This window comes from Lepidochelys kempii, chromosome 23, assembly GCF_965140265.1.
Source record: "Lepidochelys kempii isolate rLepKem1 chromosome 23, rLepKem1.hap2, whole genome shotgun sequence".
Classification (NCBI taxonomy): Eukaryota; Metazoa; Chordata; order Testudines; family Cheloniidae; genus Lepidochelys; species Lepidochelys kempii.
This window is the reverse complement of record NC_133278.1, coordinates 15,989,276-16,001,861: the sequence shown is the minus strand read 5'-3', so window position 1 is coordinate 16,001,861 and position 12,586 is coordinate 15,989,276. Positions and strand designations below refer to the sequence as shown.

The following is a 12,586-nucleotide window of genomic DNA, read 5'->3' as shown; positions in this document are numbered from 1 at the left end:
GCTGGGAGCCGTCTGGGAAAAGTGGCTTGGCTGGCCAGTGGGCAGGGACAGAGCCCCCACCACAGCCCCCTAGTGGGTTGCGCCCCTCTGGGTCAGACATTTATCGCAGGCTCACATGCACCTGCTTATCCACCCCCATGTCTGCTTCCCACAAACCCCCTCACCCTCCAACCCCCGCACCTGTGAGCATAGCCAAGGCTCTTGGCTGGATCCGTCGACATTCAGCGGCACGAAAACCGCCCCGTCCTCACTTGGGCCAGGTTACCCTGCGATCCCACTCACTCTGCAGCAGGGACCTGCCCCCTGCATTATTTACCTCCCCCTGTTTCTAGGCCTTCTGCCGAGGTTCCCCACACTGGCTGCATGTTTCCTTCCAGCTACCTAACAAGACGGTCACTAGCCCAGGGCCCCTGGGTTTCCCCAGACTATCTCCTGCCCTCAGGGCTTTCCCATTTCCCTTGGGCTGTGGTTACAGAGACCCCGCCCTTCTCTGGGCTCCTAGTACTTAGTTAGTCTCAGGGAGTTTCTAGATCACCCCAATTCCTTGTCCCTCCCTCAGGGGGCCACCCTACAGCCCTGGCTGCAGGGGTATGTCTATGGGACAGACCACACCGGAGCGACCCCACAGTATGGACAGAGACCGCACTGATGGAAGGGGGCTTTCCAGCAGCATAAGAACACACACACCCGGGGGGGGGGGGTCCAGCCCCCACCCCCACCATAACCCTCTGTATCTGCCTTCCAGCCAGTGCACTCTAGTCCTCTTCCTGTATAGGAACAAAACCACCAAGCCTGCACCTCCCCAGCTACTGCTAATTCTTAATTAGCTGCCTTCCGCCCCTCTCCAGAATGGGCTAATTGGGCTGCTGGGCTGCTGTTAACCCTTCACCTGCCAGCATGGGGCACATGTCCCATGGGGGTGGGGGGGAGTGTAGGCTGTAGAGGTGGATTCTGGGAGACACCGTTTGTGGGTCTTTGGGAGCGTCCCACCTCCAATGTTGGGGGGGAGGAGGATCCCTGGGAGGGCTGCGTAAGGGGCAGCAGGGCTCATTAATCAAACGGAGGGGAGAGTTCCTGGGAGGGAGGCTGTATATGGGGGATCCCAGGAGAAAGTCAATCCCTGAGGGGTATCCTGCAGAGGTTCCTGGCAGGGGGGGCTGGGGGAGGATCCCAGGGAGCTGTGCAGGGAGGGGTTCCAGTGGGGGCTAGCGCCAAGGGGCTGATCATAGAATAACAGAGTTGGAAGGGACCTCTGGAGGCCATCTAGTCCAACCCCCGCCCAGAGCAGGACCAATCCCAACTAAATCATCCCAGCCAGGACTTTGTCAAGCCTGACCTTAAAAACTTCTAAGGAAGGGGATTCCACCACCTCCCTAGGTAACGCATTCCAGTGTTTCACCACCCTCCTAGTGAAAAAGTTTTTCCTAATATCCAACCTAAACCTCCCCCACTGCAACTTGAGACCTTTACTCCTTGTCCTTGTCCTGTCATCTGCTATCACTGAGAACAGTCTAGATCCAGCCCGGGGATGGATCCCAGCACGGGGATGGATCCCAGCACGGGGAGGGGAGGGTCTTTTTCCCACTCATATTCAGACAGACACAGCGGGTTCCACTGCAGCATTTATTGCAGAGTCCAGCATGACATGGGTGGGGTCTATACAGAGCCCCCTGCACAGAGCCCCCTGTACAGAGCCCCACAGCCCCGCCACAGCAATACCCCCCCATCAGTGTACCCCCAAATCCCCCTCCCCACAGGATCTTCTAGCCTCAGAGCTGAAACCAGTCCAAGGTGCTGGCCAAATGCAGGGACTGTCTCTGTCACCCCCCAACTCTGCTCCCCCCCAACCAGGACAGTCCAGCTGATGCCTGGCCTGCACCCCCAGCAGCACCAGCTCCAGCATCTTCAAGGCAGTGGGGGCTGAGAGGACATCTTCCCAGACTTTTGCCCCTCCCCTGGCTCCCCAGAGTGCCAGAAGGCAGGTGCTATCGGGGTACCGGGGGCCCAAACATCTCCATGGTCTGTATCACCAGGGAGAGATGGTCCAGGAAGGAGCTGATGGAAACACGCAGGACCCGGGCCTCATCTGCTTTCCAGCACCTGGTAGGAGGAGATGGGGTGAGGTGGGAGCCACCCCTAAGCCCGGCTTAGCCAGTGCCCCTCATGACCCGTAGCCCCTGCTAGCCCAGCCCTGGGCTCCCCCCAGCCCTGCCGGTGCCCCTCACTCCCGACCCGCAGCCCCTGCTAGCCTGGCCCTGGGCTCCCCACAGCTCTGCCGGTGCCCCTCACTCCCGACCCGCAGTCCCTGCTAGCCCGGCCCTGGGCTCCCCCCAGCCCTGCCGGGGCCCCTCACTCCCGACCTGCAGCCCGTGGTGGGGGTTGGTCTCCATGGGGGGATCACTCACACGTGCAGGAAGTTCTCGGTCACCGTCAGTTCTTTGCTGATCCCCCCCTTGCGGGGCTCAGGGTCGGGGGCCAGGGAGCCATGAGCAATTTGGGCCTCCAAGGGGGATGGAAATGGGACACTCAAGGTGCTGGGGGGAGCGAGGTTAAGGAAAAAGGGAGTGGAAAAAACTTGGGTGGGGCAGGAGAGAGACATGGACAGTCCCATGGGGCATGGGGGAGACCCCATGAACCTCTTTTTCCACCACAGCCCCTTCTGCACCCCCCAGATCTCCCCACAGTCCCTTCTGAGCCCCCCAGATCCCCCCACAGCCCCTTCTGCACCCCTCGGACCCCCTCACAGCCCCCAGAGCGCCTTCTGCACCCCCAGACCCCCCACAGCCCCTTCTGAGCCTCCCAGATCCCCCCACAGCCCGTCTGCACCCCCCCACAGCCCCTTCTGAGCCTCCCAGATCCCCCCACAGCCCGTCTGCACCCCCCAGATCCCCTCACAGCCCCCAGACCTCCCCACAGTCCCTTCTGAGCCCCCAAATACCCCCACAGTCCCCAGAGCGCCTTCTGCACCCCCCAGATTCCCCCCGCAGCCCCTTCTGCACCCCCCAGTCCCTTCTGAGGCCCACAGCTCCCCGGATACAAGCCCAGGCAGCCCAGCCTAGCCCGATCTGCTCCAGCTTCTTCCATCCCGGCCACGGCTCCGCCCCACGTGCCGCGAGGGGGCGGAGTTTGCTGCCAGGCCCCGCCCCCAGAACTTGCCGTCCCTGAGGCCCGCCTGAAGGGATCCCCTGCCCTCCCCAGCAGGAGGAGCGATCCCCAGCTGAGACCCCCTTGCACCCCCTCCCCCATGCCCAAGAGCCCCCCCAGCATCACCTCCCTCCCATGAGGGGCCCCAGGTATCCACTGCCCTCACCCCACCGCTGCAGGGAAGTACCCCAGAGCCCCCCTTCCTAGGAGCCCCCCAGCCTCCCACGCCTGGCAGGGGGCAGAGACCTTCCCTTTTGTGCGAGGGCCCCTGCACCGGAACCTCCTCTGGGACACAGGCAGGGTGACCACACAGCAAATGTGGAAAATCGGGACGGGGGTGGGGTGTAATTGGAGGGTGTGTAAGAAAAAGCCCCGAATTTTGGGACTATAAAATCAGGACCTCCGGTCAACTGAGACACAGGTGACCCCCCAATGGGGGATCCAGACCCCCCCCCCGAGGAAGTCACAACCCCCTCACAGGGGCCTTCAGCAGCACCCCCTTCCCCAGTCAGAGTCCCCTCCCAAATGCCAGCCCTATTCTCCATGTTCCCCCCCCAGCCCAGCCCCCAAGGTCTGCAGGGCAAATTCACCCTCCACCATCAGCCCTGCTGAAAATCAGCTTCTTCCTTCTCACACTCAGCAGGGGGTGCTACGGTGGGCAAAGACCTGGAGGACACAGCTGCCCCATGGGGATGGAGATAGGAGTGTCAGTAGGCAAGGGGCCCCTGCATAACCAGCCCCATACCCCACACCAGAGGAGCCATGTCCCAATGCTGGGCAAGAGGTCCCTGAGTAACCGGTCCCTGCCCAGCCCCAGAGGGGCCATGTCTCATCACCAGACGAGGGATACCTGGATAACCGGCCCCCTACCCCCACCCCAGAGATAGCCCCAAGCAAGGTGTCCCCAGATAACCAGCCCCCTGTCCTACCCTAGAGGCGGGTCCCTGTATAACCAGCCCCCTGCCCCACCCCAGTTAACACATCAGGCAGAACTGGGCAGGTCTCACACCTACCATCACCTTTAATGGGGAATGGGAGACACAGACAGGCTCCTTAGCAGCAGTTCAGAGGCGTGAGGAGGGGGCAGAGGGACCCCAAGCCCCCTACTGGGCCCTGCCTGCAGGCGCCTTGTTCCAGGTGCAGGGAGGGCCAGGCCGAAGTCTTTCCCCCAGGCCCACGGCTGTCTGGATGCTAGTCCAGGAATCCCATCTCCACCGCATCAGCCACCTCTGGGTGCAGCAGCCGCGTGGCCAGCCGCTCAATGTCATCCAGGCTCAGCAGGCGAAGGCTCCGCTCATAATCCTGGAGGGAGAGGGTGGCTTAGCAAGGCGACCCCCAGGGTGTAAGGGAAGGGGGGGGGGCGTTGGAATCCCTGTAGCCCTCTGCCCCACCCTCATTGCTGGGTCCCCAGATAACCAGCCCCTGCCCTACCACAGAGGGGCTGCATCTCAGTACTGGGTCCCCGGATAACCAGCCCCTGCCCCAGGCCAGAGGGGGCACATCTCAGTGATGGGTCCTGGGATAACCAGATCCTCATGCCAGGCGGGTTTCAAGGATGCAATGACCCAACCAGGAATCCCCCCAGCTGTACAACTGATCAATGAAATTGCTTTTAATTGTTCACTTTATTAATATAACTTCATAAGCAAAGTTTTATGAATGAAACAACATTCATTCATAAAACCGGTTACGCCAATAACTGGCTAATTCAGTTTCACTTTCAATCCAATTGCTGCTTAAATCACTGAAACTTGCACTATTTCAACATTGTAACTTCTGCTCACTGTTTGCCATTCATTATACTTGTCCATATTGTAACTCAAACTCCATTTTAAAATGCTCACTCCATTTTGTAAAAGCCTGCTGCAAACCTCATTTTGCAAAACCCTGATGTAATCTTATTAGTTTAGATGTGTGAATGAAGTATGGATGGATGATGGAATCAACCTCCAGCCCCAGCCCGTCCTGATGAAATAAAGTGTAAACACCTAAAGGCTGAAGATGCAGACAACAGCCCTGATAAAGTAAGAGGAGTCCACCCTCAAAAGAACAGAAGTACAATTGAAGAAACATCAAAGCCAGGTCCTAGTCTGAAAGTCATGTCTGCAGTTGACGGGTGATCAATCACACTGAACCCAGAGGCAGCGTAACACAGCAAGACCTATAGACTCTGGATTCAGACTAAAGCCTACGAAAAGGATGAGTGAGATGGAAGATTTTGGAGGGTAACATTCTGTTGCCAACATGGAAGGGCATCAGTGCACACCCAACAGAGACCCAGCCCTTCCTTGTGCCCGGCTTTCCTGACCGGTGAGCCGCCTGTGTGTGTGTACACATAGGTATTAGATATTAGTTATTGGTCATAAATCAAATTGTGTTATAATAAACGTGACATCTTGTCTTGTCCCCTAAAACGATCCTGTGTAGTTTTGTCTGCATAACACAGCCTGCAGCTCCCTCCGCACCAGGGCATTACCTTCTGCAGCTGCTCCAGCACCTTCTCTGCATCAGCTGTGCTGAAATGCCGAGTCAGGACCTGGCCCAGCGGGTGCCAGATGGTCGGGAATGGTGGCGGGGGTCCCCTGAGCCCCGGCTCCTCGGGGGAAGCCTTCTCCAGCGGCTTGATCACCAGATTCAGCTTGGACTCGGGGCCGATGGAATAGTCCGAGAGCCGGTGCTCATCTGTGGGGGTGGCAGAGGGGCCATGAGCTCCTGCCCTCCCCAGCTCACAGGGACCCCTGGGACCGTGAGACCCCAAGATAAAGGCACCCCCCCAGACACCACTGAAAAATGGAAGTTCTGGACCATTACAACTCTTACCCTACCCCATCTCAGCACTGGTGAAGGGTCCCTGAATAACCAGTCCCTGCGCCCTGCCACGGGTGGAGGGCAGGCATGTCTCAGCACTGGGCAAGGGGTCCCTGTATAAACACCCCCTGCACTACCCCAGAGGGGCCACGTCTCAGTATGGGAGTCTCCATGTAATCAACTCCCTGCATCTTCAAACACAACGAGGAGTCCGGTGGCACCCTAAAGACTAACAGATTTATTTGAGCATAAGCTTTCATGGGTAAAAAAGTGGGGTTTTTTACCCATTGAAGCTTATGCCTAAATAAATCTGTTGGTCTTTAAGGTGCCACCGGTCTCCTCGTTGTTTTTGTGGATACAGACTAACAAGGCTACCACTCTGATACTTGGCTCCCTGCATCTTGGCACCAGGTGAGGAGTCCCCATATAAACATCCCCTACCCCACGCCAGAGGGGTCCTGTCTCAGTACTGGGCGAGGGGTCTCTCTGTAACCAACTCCCTGCATCTTAGCCCCAGGCGAGGGGTCCCCATATAAACACCCCCTGCCCCACCCCAGAGGCAGCCGCACTGAATGAGATTAGATGAAGCAGGTGGGCGATGAAATGGCTGGTGTTAGTAATGATATGCGTTGTCATGACGTTTCAGGGTAACGAGGCGTATGAGGAGCAGTCGTGCCCCTCTGGGGGCTGCCTGTCTGCAGACTACTGTGCCCCGGGAACAGGCACCCACCTGCCAGGGCCTTGCCCTTGAAAAGCAGCCGCTGCTGAGAGACTGGGACGTTCAACTTCTCCGAGACCAGATGCTTCAGGGTGCTGACGCGCTCGTCTGGGGAGACCTGGGGAAAATGGGGGGGGCTGCAGTGGGGAGCTACACCCCCCCCAGGACTGACAAACCCCACCGGTGCCCCCCATCTATCCCCCAGGAACCTCCCCCACAAACCCTCCCCACCTCACACCCCCGGGGCTCCCGGCACCTGCCAGGAACCTGCCTCACACCCCCTACTGGTGCCCCCCCCACTCCTCCCTGGATCTTCCCTATCTCCCCACCCAGCATCACTCGACAGCCCCTCCCACCTGCTTCCCCCCCTAGGGTAGAGATGCAGGCAGAGGGCCCCCCCATAAACACCCCCCAGCCAGCCCCTCCCCCGAGCCAGCCCCTCCGGTCCCCCCCAGGCACAGCCCCCCTCCCGGGCACAGCCCACCCCCAGCCAGCCAGCCCCTCCACCCCCCCCCGGGCACAGCCCCCCCCAGCCAGCCCCCCCAGCCAGCCCCTCCCGGGCACAGCCCACCCCCCAGCCAGCCACTCCGACCCCCCCCGGGCACAGCCCCCCTCCCGGGCACAGCCCGCCCCCCGACCCAGCCCCTCCTGTCCCCCCAGGCACAGCCCCCCTCCCGAGCACAGCTCCTCCGGTCCCCCCCCCCGGGCACCTGCAGGCTGCAGCCCCGGCCCTGCAGCGCCTTCACCGTGAGCAGCATCGCGGGATCGCGGCCGCGCAGCCCGGAGCGGCCCCTTTAACGGCCCCATAGACATCCGGGAGGACACCGGGATAGAGCGGCCGCCTCCGGGAAGCATAGAGTTGTAAGGAGGCCCGCTAGACTAGACGGAAGGAGGCCATAGAGTACCGCGAGTCCGCAGATAGAGCGGCCGGCGTTATGCCATAGAGTCTGAGCGGAGTGGTGTCCAGAGTGACCGTAACCATAGAGACCAAAGGGGGCGGGGAGACTGGGCGATGTCATATCATAGAGATGCGGTGGGAGTCAGGGCCAGAGCGGCTGGTTCCATACCATAGATAACCAGAGGGCGTCAGGACTAGAGTGGCAGGATTATACCATAAAGATCCAACGGAACGGACAGAGCGGCACACTCTGTTCTGCACAGGCCCGGGGGACCAAAGGCCAGTCTGGACAGCCTCCAGTACCATAGAGACGCAAGGAGCGCAAGAGCAGCTCTCGGGCTCCATCGACCTTGGCGCGAGAGCAGCGCAGCGGGGGGGGCGGGGGGCAGACAAAGGCAATGCCAAAGCCCGGACCTCCCAGGGCCCCCCCACAGGAACTCCCGACCCACGGCCCCTGCCCCCCAGCCCACGGGTGCCCCTCACTCCCGACCCGCAGCCCCCTCCCCCCCAGCCCACCGGTGCCCCTCACTCCCGACCCACAGCCCCCTGCCCCCCTGCCCTGCCGGTGCCCCTCACTCCCGACCCGCAGCCCCCTCCCCCCCAGCCCACCGGTGCCCCTCACTCCCGGCCCGCAGCCCCCTGCCCCCCTGCCCTGCCGGTGCCCCTCACTCCCGACCCGCAGCCCCCTCCCCCCCAGCCCACCGGTGCCCCTCACTCCCGACCCGCAGCCCCCTGCCCCCCTGCCCTGCCGGTGCCCCTCACTCCCGACCCACAGCCCCCTGCCCCCCTGGTGCCCCTCACTCCCGACCCACAGCCCCCTGCCCTGCCGGTGCCCCTCACTCCCGACCCACAGGCCCCTGCCCCCCTGCCCTGCCGGTGCCCCTCACTCCCGACCCGCAGCCCCCTCCCCCCCAGCCCACCGGTGCCCCTCACTCCCGACCCGCACCCCCCTGCCCCCCTGGTGCCCCTCACTCCCGACCCACAGCCCCCTGCCCCCCTGCCCTGCCGGTGCCCCTCACTCCCGACCCGCAGCCCCCTGCCCCCCTGGTGCCCCTCACTCCCGACCCGCAGCCCCCTGCCCCCCTGCCCTGCCGGTGCCCCTCACTCCCGACCCACAGCCCCCTGCCCCCCTGGTGCCCCTCACTCCCGACCCACAGCCCCCTGCCCTGCCGGTGCCCCTCACTCCCGACCCGCAGCCCCCTGCCCCCCTGCCCTGCCGGTGCCCCTCACTCCCGACCCACAGGCCCCTGCCCCCCAGCCCACCGGTGCCCCTCACTCCCGACCCACAGCCCCCTGGTGCCCCTCACTCCCGACCCACAGCCCCAGCCCACCGGTGCCCCTCACTCCCGACCCGCAGCCCCCTGCCCCCCAGCCCTGCCGGTGCCCCTCACTCCCGGCCCGCACCCCCCTGCCCCCCTGCCCTGCCGGTGCGCCTCACTCCCGACCCACAGGCCCCTGCCCCCCAGCCCTGCCGGTGCCCCTCACTCCCGACCCACAGCCCCCTGCCCCCCTGGTGCCCCTCACTCCCGACCCGCACCCCCCTGCCCTGCCGGTGCCCCTCACTCCCGACCCGCAGCCCCCTGCCCCCCTGCCCTGCCGGTGCCCCTCACTCCCGACCCGCAGCCCCCTGCCCCCCTGCCCTGCCGGTGCCCCTCACTCCCGACCCGCAGCCCCCTGCCCCCCAGCCCACCGGTGCCCCTCACTCCCGACCCGCAGCCCCCTGCCCCCCTGCCCTGCCGGTGCCCCTCACTCCCGACCCGCAGCCCCCTGCCCCCCTGCCCTGCCGGTGCCCCTCACTCCCGACCCGCACCCCCCTGCCCCCCTGCCCTGCCGGTGCCCCTCACTCCCGACCCGCACCCCCCTGCCCTGCCGGTGCCCCTCACTCCCGACCCGCAGCCCCCTGCCCCCCAGCCCTGCCGGTGCCCCTCACTCCCGACCCGCACCCCCCCTGCCCCCCTGCCCTGCCGGTGCCCCTCACTCCCGACCCACAGCCCCCTGCCCTGCCGGTGCCCCTCACTCCCGACCCACAGGCCCCTGCCCCCCTGCCCTGCCGGTGCCCCTCACTCCCGACCCACAGCCCCCTGCCCCCCCAGCCCACCGGTGCCCCTCACTCCCGACCCACAGCCCTCTGCCCCCCTGCCCTGCCGGTGCCCCTCACTCCTGGCCCGCACCCCCCTGCCCCCCTGGTGCCCCTCACTCCCGACCCACAGCCCCCTCCCCCCCTCAGCCCACCGGTGCCCCTCACTCCCGACCCACAGCCCCCTGCCCCCCTGCCCTGCCGGTGCCCCTCACTCACTCTGAGATAGCGCGTGCCCCCCCAGCCCACCGGTGCCCCTCACTCCCGGCCCGCACCCCCCTCCCCCCCCAGCCCACCGGTGCCCCTCACTCCCGACCCACAGCCCCCTGCCCCCCTGCCCTGCCGGTGCCCCTCACTCCCGACCCACAGCCCCCTGCCCCCCCAGCCCACCGGTGCCCCTCACTCCCGACCCACAGCCCTCTGCCCCCCTGCCCTGCCGGTGCCCCTCACTCCCGACCCACAGCCCTCTGCCCCCCTGCCCTGCCGGTGCCCCTCACTCCTGGCCCGCACCCCCCTGCCCCCCTGGTGCCCCTCACTCCCGGCCCGCACCCCCCTGCCCCCCCAGCCCACCGGTGCCCCTTACTCCCGACCCACAGCCCTCTGCCCCCCTGCCCTGCCGGTGCCCCTCACTCCTGACCCACAGCCCCCTGCCCCGCCGGTGCCCCTCACTCCCGACCCGCACCCCCCTGCCCCCCCAGCCCACCGGTGCCCCTCACTCCCGACCCACAGCCCCCTGCCCCGCCGGTGCCCCCTCACTCCTGACCCACAGCCCCCTGCCCCCCCAGCCCACCGGTGCCCCTCACTCCTGACCCACAGCCCCCTGCCCCGCCGGTGCCCCTCACTCCCGAACCGCACCCCCCTGCCCCCCTCAGCCCACCGGTGCCCCTCACTCCCGACCCACAGCCCCCTGCCCCCCTGCCCTGCCGGTGCCCCTCACTCCCGACCCGCAGCCCTCTGCCCCCCCAGCCCACCGGTGCCCCTCACTCCCGGCCCGCACCCCCCTCCCCCCCCAGCCCACCGGTGCCCCTCACTCCCGACCCACAGCCCCCTGCCCTGCCGGTGCCCCTCACTCCCGACCCACAGCCCCCTGCCCCCCCAGCCCACCGGTGCCCCTCACTCCCGACCCACAGCCCTCTGCCCCCCTGCCCTGCCGGTGCCCCTCACTCCCGACCCACAGCCCTCTGCCCCCCTGCCCTGCCGGTGCCCCTCACTCCTGGCCCACACCCCCCTGGTGCCCCTCACTCCCAGCCCGCACCCCCCTGCCCCCCCAGCCCACCGGTGCCCCTCACTCCCGACCCACAGCCCTCTGCCCCCCTGCCCTGCCGGTGCCCCTCACTCCTGACCCACAGCCCCCTGCCCCGCCGGTGCCCCTCACTCCCGACCCGCACCCCCCTGCCCCCCCAGCCCACCGGTGCCCCTCACTCCCGACCCACAGCCCCCTGCCCCCCTGCCCTGCCGGTGCCCCTCACTCCTGACCCACAGCCCCCTGCCCCCCCAGCCCACCGGTGCCCCTCACTCCTGACCCACAGCCCCCTGCCCCCCCAGCCCACCGGTGCCCCTCACTCCTGACCCACAGCCCCCTGCCCCGCCGGTGCCCCTCACTCCCGAACCGCACCCCCCTGCCCCCCTAGCCCACCGGTGCCCCTCACTCGTGACCCACAGCCCCCTGCCCCCCTGCCCTGCCGGTGCCCCTCACTCCCGACCTGCAGCCCCCTGCCCCGCCGGTGCCCCTCACTCCCGACCTGCAGCCCCCTGCCCCGCCGGTGCCCCTCACCCCCGACCCGCAGCCCCCTGCTAGCCCAGTCCTGGGCTCGCTGCATCACAGCGGGAATAAGGAAGTGGTGAGGAGGCCGAGTTTCCCGTTTCTTCGCTGTTGCCATGAGGGTGTGGTTGGGAGAGGCATTAAGCTTGGAAGTTGCACAGCAGAGAGGGGTAGGGCAGACAGCCTGGCATGGGTTCCTAGCTTCCCCACTCTCCATGCCAGGGGTCAGGCACAGAGCAGCCTGCAGTGGGGCCAGCACCCATGTTTGCTCTCAGGGTGGCATCAGGGTTGTGCCTGTCCTGGCTGAGCAAAGGGAGCCCAGCTGCCTACAGCCCCCTCCTTTGCTATCTCCCACACCCCCAGTAACAGCTCCATCCACAAACGGTGTTGCTCTCTCTCCTTTATTCAAACCCTCACCTGGGTGCTCCCCCCTCCTGTAAACAGCCTAGGCCCCACATCCTGGGGGGCCACCGCCAGCAGCATAGAAAATACATCATATAAAAATAATGCTGGGTATTTAGGGCCCCATGTGAAAGACTTTGGTTTCTAACTGCCCCCGCGGGGAAGGGCCCTGGGCCCAGAGTTCCTTGTACAGAGGTCCCTGAATCCTCCCATCTCTGCCCCCAGCAGGAGGCACTCAGCGGCTGGGGAAGCACAGCCCCCTTTGCAGCTGCCTCCAGCAGGGGGCCCAGTCCCTCTCAGGGCAGGGGGTGCTCAGGGGCTGGCTGGCGGCCGCAGCTTCTTGTAGAGGAGATGGCCCAGCACCAGCAGCAGCATCTCAGCCGTGCTGCTCAGTGCCACCACGAAGGGGGCCTGGGAGGCGTAGTCGGCCTGCCGGCGGCGGAAGGAGAGCTGCAAGACCGCCAGGGCCAGCAGACTGTTCTGCACCCCCACCTCAATGCTGACCGTCCGGCGGTGTGGGCCCGGCAGTCGCAGGCAGGTGGCCAGGAGGTAGCCCAGCAGGAGGCCGAAGAGGGGCACGCTCAGTCCAGCCAGCACCACAGGGGGTCGCACGTCAGCCAGGATGAACGCCCCCATGTGGTAGGCCATGAAGAGCCCGCCCAGGATGAGGGCAAAGCTGAAGGGCTTGATGAGCAGCAGCAGCAGGCGGGCAACCCTAGGCAGCTTGCACTTCACCAGCAGGCCGGCCGAGATGGGCACCACTCTGAGATAGCGCGT

General features: G+C 65.5%; 3 protein-coding genes across 3 annotated transcripts in view; all 3 read right to left on the bottom strand.

Moving 5' to 3' along the window:
• Nucleotides 1–1,750: 1,750 nt before the first annotated feature.
• LAGE3 (L antigen family member 3) lies at nt 1,751–3,161 on the bottom strand. Its single transcript, XM_073321952.1, has 3 exons — nt 3,038–3,161; nt 2,406–2,534; nt 1,751–2,100 (listed from the first exon to the last, which is right to left on the bottom strand). The coding sequence occupies exons 1-3, from the start codon at nt 3,082–3,084 to the stop codon at nt 1,986–1,988; spliced, it is 291 nt and encodes a 96-aa protein (XP_073178053.1). The 5' UTR covers nt 3,085–3,161; the 3' UTR covers nt 1,751–1,985.
• A 986-nt stretch (nt 3,162–4,147) lies between these two features.
• UBL4A (ubiquitin like 4A) lies at nt 4,148–7,512 on the bottom strand. The gene is made up of 4 exons (XM_073321759.1): nt 7,381–7,512; nt 6,683–6,788; nt 5,621–5,826; nt 4,148–4,446 (listed from the first exon to the last, which is right to left on the bottom strand). Exons 1-4 carry the CDS (start codon nt 7,426–7,428, stop codon nt 4,336–4,338), a joined length of 471 nt encoding a protein of 156 aa, XP_073177860.1. The 5' UTR covers nt 7,429–7,512; the 3' UTR covers nt 4,148–4,335.
• A 3,948-nt stretch (nt 7,513–11,460) lies between these two features.
• The window catches only part of SLC10A3 (solute carrier family 10 member 3), a 1,346-nt gene continuing 220 nt past the window's right edge, over nt 11,461–12,586 (bottom strand). The window contains exon 2 of the mRNA XM_073321323.1: nt 11,461–12,570. Within this exon, the coding sequence (XP_073177424.1) occupies nt 12,122–12,570 (449 nt within the window). The 3' untranslated portion in view covers nt 11,461–12,121. The remainder of the gene's footprint in view (nt 12,571–12,586) is intronic.

What these genes read in the sequence shown, in the direction of transcription:
- LAGE3 (XM_073321952.1), bottom strand. Translation starts at nt 3,084, where the DNA reads ATGGAAGAAGCTGGAGCAGATCGGGCTAGGCTGGGCTGCCTGGGCTT. An exon ending in AGGCTGGGCTGCCTGGGCTT is followed by an intron (nt 2,535 to 3,037) that starts GTATCCGGGGAG and finishes CGCTCCCCCCAG; the next exon opens with CACCTTGAGTGTCCCATTTC. An exon ending in ACCGAGAACTTCCTGCACGT is followed by an intron (nt 2,101 to 2,405) that starts GTGAGTGATCCC and finishes TCCTCCTACCAG; the next exon opens with GTGCTGGAAAGCAGATGAGG.
- UBL4A (XM_073321759.1), bottom strand. Translation starts at nt 7,428, where the DNA reads ATGCTGCTCACGGTGAAGGCGCTGCAGGGCCGGGGCTGCAGCCTGCAG. An exon ending in GCCGGGGCTGCAGCCTGCAG is followed by an intron (nt 6,789 to 7,380) that starts GTGCCCGGGGGG and finishes CATTTTCCCCAG; the next exon opens with GTCTCCCCAGACGAGCGCGT. An exon ending in CAAGGGCAAGGCCCTGGCAG is followed by an intron (nt 5,827 to 6,682) that starts GTGGGTGCCTGT and finishes CCACCCCCACAG; the next exon opens with ATGAGCACCGGCTCTCGGAC.